At 32.0% G+C, this 6,838-nt stretch overlaps 1 protein-coding gene across 1 annotated transcript; it reads right to left on the bottom strand.

The window, feature by feature from the left end:
- Positions 1–1,339: 1,339 nt before the first annotated feature.
- LOC107644676 (zinc transporter 6, chloroplastic) lies at positions 1,340–4,129 on the bottom strand. Its single transcript, XM_016348600.3, has 2 exons — positions 3,323–4,129; positions 1,340–1,754 (listed from the first exon to the last, which is right to left on the bottom strand). Exons 1-2 carry the CDS (start codon positions 4,004–4,006, stop codon positions 1,440–1,442), a joined length of 999 nt encoding a protein of 332 aa, XP_016204086.2. The 5' UTR covers positions 4,007–4,129; the 3' UTR covers positions 1,340–1,439.
- Between the last annotated feature and the right edge of the window lie 2,709 nt (positions 4,130–6,838).

Here is a 6,838-nt window from a genome sequence, read left to right as displayed (position 1 = left end):
TATGAGTCATACTATGAAGTTATGGGAAAGGGTGATAGAACGGAGGTTGAGAAAAGAGACACAAGTAACAGAGAACCAATTTGGATTTATGCCAGACAGATCTACTACTGAAGCGATATACCTATTAAGAAGGATGATGGAGAGGTATCGTAGTAATAAAATGGATCTACATATGGTGTTTATTGATTTGGAAAAAGCGTATGATAGGGTATCAAGGGAGGTCTTATGGAAGGTTTTAGAAAAGAGGAGAGTAAGGATCGCATATATTCGGGTAATTAAAGACATGTATGATGGGGCCACAACTAGTGTGAAGACTCAAGGTGGTGTGACAGAGGAATTCCCTATTGGTATAGGATTACACCAGGGATCATTCCTAAGTCCATACCTCTTCACATTAGTTTTGAAAGTACTCACAGAGCATATCCAAGAGCCTGTGCCATGGTGCATGCTTTTTGCCGATGATATCGTCCTTATGAGAGAGTCAAGGGAAGACCTAAATAAGAAGTTGGAGTTATGGAGAGAAGCTCTAGAAGTGTATGGTCTGCGCATAAGCCGTAGCAAGACGGAATATATGGAATGTAAGTTCAGTCTGAGAAGGGAAAACCCCAATATAGAGGTGAAGATTGGAGAAAACATCTTACGAAAAGTTAAAAGTTTTAAGTATCTTGGGTGCATCATACAGGATAATGGAGAGATTGAACATGATGTAAATCATAGGATCCAAGCAGGTTGGTCAAAATGGCGGAGTGCATCTGGTTTTATATGCGACAAAAAAGTGCCTTTAAAACTTAAAGGTAAATTCTATCGCACCGCTATAAGACCGGCTATGCTGTATGGTACGGAGTGTTGGGCGGCTAAAGGGGAGCACGAACATAAGCTGAGTGTGGCAGAGATGAAGATGTTGAGATGGATGAGTGGTCATACGCGATTGGATAAAATAAGGAATGAAGATATAAGGGAGAGAGTTGGAGTAGCACCCATTGTGGAAAAGATGGTTGAATCGCGTCTCAGGTGGTTTGGACATGTGAGAAGAAGACCGATAGAACATCCAGTCAGGAGGGTGGATGAGATGGAAGATGGACAAAGGGCGAAAGGCAGAGGAAGACCTAAGAAGACCATCCATGAGGTGGTCAAACGAGATCTACATGTAAACGGTCTCTCTGTAGACATGATACATGACAGAGCATAATGTCGTCGTTTGATTCATGTAGCCGACCCCATTTAGTAGGACAAGGCTTTGTTGTTGTTGTTGTTGTATATTGGTTTCTGTCCATGTTAAAAAATATTCAAAGAAAGAACGGCATTAATTAAACTAAAGAGTAGAAACATTAATAAGAACAAAATTATTAAGAAAACAATTAGCCTACATATATATTAACCTTATAGCATAGCTTGTATTTACAATTAGACATTACATTATTTGAACACATGCAAAATGCTTAAGCCCAAAGAGCAAGAAGAGACATTGAAGCAGAGCCAAGAGTTAATGCAAGAAAAGACAGTTTTTTCAACCTCCTATTTGAGTTCATAAGCTTGTTGTGAAAGAAATCAACTGCAATGAGATCAACAAGAGCCATGTAAATTAGAATCCCAGAAGAAACTGAACCAAGTAACCCTTCCATGATCAATGCATTAGGGTTATTATCATCATAGCCAGTCACTGAGAACAAAATCATCCCTAAGATTATTCCCATTGGTGTTGTCACTGAGAACATGAGGCACATGTATGCCATTGTTCCAAAGCTGAACCCTGCCTGCAATATAAATTAAACAGGGTTATCATACTTGTTGTACTCTTGAAATTATAAAAAAATACTTCCAACTTTTGTAACAAGTTTTAATTTTATTCCCAAAGTTTAGACCACTTCAATATTGATTAAAACTGTTTAAATTTCAAGATAAAGAGCAGTGAACTAAAGAGCAGGGACGGATCCAGAAATGATATTATGGGGGGGCCAATAACACATATAATATTAAAAATTATGTAAAAAAATTATATAATATAAGATGTATTATAAAAATATACGAATAGAAAATATATTTTAAAGTAAAAAAATATGTGTATACTTTTTACTAACGAAGTGGTCGATTCTTCGTATCATAAAATTCACCGATAATAGAATTTGTGTCAAAATTTTCAACAATTTTCTTTTCAATATAATTAAAAGACAATTAGTAAGAAATTCATCTTTTATTTTGTTTCTAAGTTATTTTTCACAATATTCATAGTTGAAAAATATCTCTTAATTGTAGCAGTTGAAACAGAGAGAATTAATACCAAACGAATAAAAAAAAGGCCACAAGAAGAAAAAGAATTCACTTTATGAGATTTAAAAAATTTTATTTAATTAAAAAATATTAGTAATAATATATTTTTCAGATTTTTTGAATATTGTTACTTATTTTTTAGATATTAAAAATTATTAATATTTAAATTAGACTGAACTTTTATTTATATTAGACAAAATGCTAAATATTTTTTTTTAAATTTAAATTATACATAATAACTTATTACTATTAAAAAAAGTTGGGGGGCCGAGGCCGCCACTCGCCCCCTTATGTCCGTCCCTGCTAAAGAGTCAATTTTTTAAAATTATTTTTTTTACTATCAATTATAAATATCAATTCTAAATGTTAAATAATTTAAAAAAATAATTTTATAATAAAAAAAATTAACTAATATTAACTAATTAAAAATTAATTCTCTATACTTATTCTAATCTGAAATCAACTATTAAACATTCTAAATCAATCACATTTTGTAAAACTTCTTAAATTTTTATGATTTTTAAAAATAAATCTCATAAATTATCAATATAAAACAGTTTTACACGTACATCTAATTATATAACAATATATTAATAAAAATAATTAACTTTTACACTAATCATATAAATGATAATATAAAAAAATAGATGTAATTAAATAATTATATAAAATATTTTACATTATGAATATATTAAAATTAAACTCTTTAAAAATTTACAATTGCGTGCCTTTCTTTTTTACAAAAGCTATATTATCATCACCAAAATCATTTGATGCCCAAACCAGTAGTTTATTGTAAAGGGGAGTGCTAGGTAAACAATAACCATCTTGAACAACATGAACAACCACCAATCAAATAAAAATACACAACATCCTAATTTAATGCTATTAATTAAATTTAAGATTAATTTACTCTTTTAACTCTATTAATTCATATTGTTTACATATTATTCAAAAATGTTGTTAGTTACCTATACTTTTTGTATTGGAAAGGGAAATTATTCAAATATGATTGATGTGAAAAAACTTCTAACAATAAGAGCACAACACTAACCTGAGCAACACAGCCACCAAGACCCATTCCTTCAAAGATCTGATGAAAAGCCAAAGCAGCAACGAGTGGCCTTATTGTGCAAACATTCTGAGACATTCCCATTGTCACTCCAATTATCACCGAATGAAATATTATCCCAATTTCCAACACTTGAGACACCAACCTCTGTTTCAATCTCGCCACTTCCTCTTCCACCCCAACTCTCTCCACGTCATCATAACCGTCGTAACTGTCTCCAACTAACTCCTTCCCCTCTTCTCCCTCCAAAGCCTTATAGCTCACGTGATGCTCCATGTGCGAGCTGGCTGCCACGTCAACCAAGAGTGCCAGGATGGCGCCAACTAACGTCACAAAGCCCGCGAAAGGAAAATCCTTCCACGGATGCTTGGATGCTACGTGGCAGTCAGCTAGCGCGTCGAATGCATCAGGCATAACGTGGACTAATGAAGTGGCAAGGATGACCCCGGCCGCGAAGCACTTGATAATAACAAGAGCTTTGTCATAGAGTGATCGATTAGCTTTAAAGAAACGTGTCATCAGCACCGGGGATGACATCCCTACCATGCTGGTGACGAAGATGGTGAATATGGAAATGAATTTTAGGTGTGCTGCGGCTGTGCTGTCACGACACGTAGCGGCTCGAGCCGCATCTGCAGCAGTTGCACACGCCGCCGCTGCCGACATGGGATCGGAGGATGATAGAGAGAGGAAAGTAGTTTGTGTGTTTGTGTTCTGTTCTAAGTTTAGTTTGAGAGTTTCAAGTGTTTGGGACACTTAAAAAGCGTGGGTTAGTTAGTGATGACTGATTAGGCGCTAGAGTCTAGTTTTAAGGTTAGTTATTAGCTATCTAACTTAATTTCTTTAGTTTAATATTTTTAGTTTAGTAATTTAATAATATATTTTATCTCATATTTTTAAATATTAATAATTAAATAATAACAAAAAAATAAATTCTAATAATATTTTAACATTTCTCTTAAAATTTCACTTTTTTCTTTTTAATATTTCATTCTAAGAATATTACTTGTATTATTTCATTTTCTTCTAACGATGTTAAGTATATATTAAAATATATATACATTAAAATTAAGGTAATTATTTATGTGTATAAATATATGATGGTTAATTTTTATAATTAATTTTAATAAAAATTTTTTTCTCTATATTAAGTGTTAACATCTTTGTATTTTATAATGTAGTTAATACTCTAATAAAAATTTTATAATTATTTTGATATAAAAATATTATCTTTATTTAAAAATATTATTATTCTCTTTAAATTATTATATTTTTTATAAATCACACTTATAAAATATAACCAAACAAATATATTCATGAAAAGATATTTTTAACGTCTTTTTAAAATGCGTACGTTATAACATTTATTTGTTCGTTTGTTAGATGTTAATTGTATACCTTTTTATTTTACACACCGAGTTACATTTTATTTTCACAAAAAATTTGCTAGAAACAATTAGTAATAGAGAAATATTAGAGCTTCAGCATAATTTATTATTTTTTGTCATTATTTTTAATTATTAACTCAATTTTTTTAATTTAATAATTTAATAATATATTTTATTCTCATTTTTAAATATTGATAACTAACTATCGACAATAAACAATAAATTTGGCTAATTTTTTAATATTTCTCTTAGTAATAACTCGTACGGATCTTTAGTAGTTTAAACAAAATCATGTCTAATTAATTTTTCAATTTCGTGTCTATCTTTATAAGTTACATCATTTTGATTCTCCTCAAATCTCTCTTCAAAAATTGGAAGTTTTCTAATAATATTTTACATTTTTACTACCTAACCTTAACAAATTTTCTGACTGTCAATTTTTTTTTAAAAGTATAGAATGTGCATTGTTTTTCCAATATATATCATTACTATTTGATGAGAGGTGAATTATGTAATAATAAGTGAAGGTAAAAATTAACATATTATTTTACACTTAATTTACCGTTAAATTTTGAATTTTTTCTCTCTCTTTCAAATGTATTATTTTTCATCATGTAATATCTTCTGTGTAGACACAAATCACATAACTTTACGTGGCCATGCACAAAGCATATTTTCTATTGGTGTATGGTTAAGGTGTGCTGCGTCTGAAACCCATAAATATTAAGATTGTACTGTTCTTTCATCTTTTTTAGATCTCTTAGTGCTGTTCTATGCTTATATCCACCATCTCATTTCCATAAAGTTGAGTTTGTTAGACCTCACTGAAAGTTCTATGAAAAAAAAAATGAAAGAACGGTTTTATTAAATTTTTAATTGAGTTTCAATACTTTTTTTTTAGTTAAGTCTCTATATTATTTTTTTTAATTAAATTTTTACCATAAAACAAAAGCCTGAGATAACAGAATATTCTGTTTAAAAAACGAATATTCTAAAGTTAAAGATAAAAAATTTAATCTAGAACACTTCAATATTTTCTAAATTTCAAAAACATCATTCTCTCCAGACTCAGAAACTCCAGATCTTTCTGCATTTTTGTTGAGCTCTGCTGCTGGGTGTGAAAACCCTTACCTTTCTTCAAACCTTCACTCTTTCTAGCTTCTAACCTGTTTTTTCCTCTCACAAGTAACAAATCTGTCGCCTCACTGTGTTTTGCCCTTCCTCTCTCATCCCGCTCTCACTTCCGCTCTTTCCAATAGTCCACTTTACCCGTTTTACAGAGTCTGAAGAAGTCGACGATAAACACACACTGACAAAAAATTTTGCAGATCTGAGCAGAACCAACAGAGATAAGAAGATTTATGGAAAGCAGACGCAAGCGGTGGACCAGCGGTGACAAGTATAAAGCTGGTAGTGGTTCAGTGACAAAGATGCAGAAACAATTGTCGTGAGGGCCGCTGGGTGCTCTCTCTCTCTCTCTCTCTCTCTCTCTCTCTCTCTCTCTCTCTCTCTCTCTCTCTCTCTCTCTCTCTCTCTCTCTCTCTCTCTCTCTCTCTCTCTCTCCACCGCTTGCTATCGCCACACATACTAGCTATCTTGCGCACCTTCGTCTCCACCTTTCCCTTCATGACGGCGCCATTTATGGCTATGTATTGTGCGCCATTATCGCGTTGGGTGGTTCTGCCATTGTGGACATCGTCGTCTTCTTCAGCCGGTTTTGTTCCCCATCACGTAAGATTGCCAGCGTTCAGAGTTCGTGTTCCGCATTCAGGTAGGTCGGTTCCTAAATCAGAAGCTCCAATTGCAGATCTGGAATTGTTGTTGTGATTTAAATTTGTCATGGTTTTGTTGCTGAATCTAGAATTTGGAATTTGTATAATTGAATTGTTAATTTTGGATCAGAAATTATTAATTGTAATTTTGTTGATGATTTTTTTTTTATATGAATCAGTTGTTGCCGAAGAGGAATTCGTATAACTATTTATTCATTTATTCTACTTTTGCTTCATTCTGCTACTTCTGCTTCATTCTGTTTCTATTTTTTCTTAATTTGATTGTACTGATTATAAGTTCTGATTATGTATTTTGTTTGTAATTATTTTGCTTATAA

This window comes from Arachis ipaensis, chromosome B1, assembly GCF_059453495.1.
Source record: "Arachis ipaensis isolate K30076 ecotype BB chromosome B1, ASM5945349v1, whole genome shotgun sequence".
NCBI lineage: Eukaryota > Viridiplantae > Streptophyta > Magnoliopsida > Fabales > Fabaceae > Arachis > Arachis ipaensis.
The sequence above is the reverse complement of the archived record's forward strand: the minus strand, read 5'-3'. Positions and strand labels throughout refer to the sequence as shown.

What these genes read in the sequence shown, in the direction of transcription:
- LOC107644676 (XM_016348600.3), bottom strand. Translation starts at nt 4,006, where the DNA reads ATGTCGGCAGCGGCGGCGTGTGCAACTGCTGCAGATGCGGCTCGAGCC. An exon ending in TTGGTGGCTGTGTTGCTCAG is followed by an intron (nt 1,755 to 3,322) that starts GTTAGTGTTGTG and finishes TTTATATTGCAG; the next exon opens with GCAGGGTTCAGCTTTGGAAC.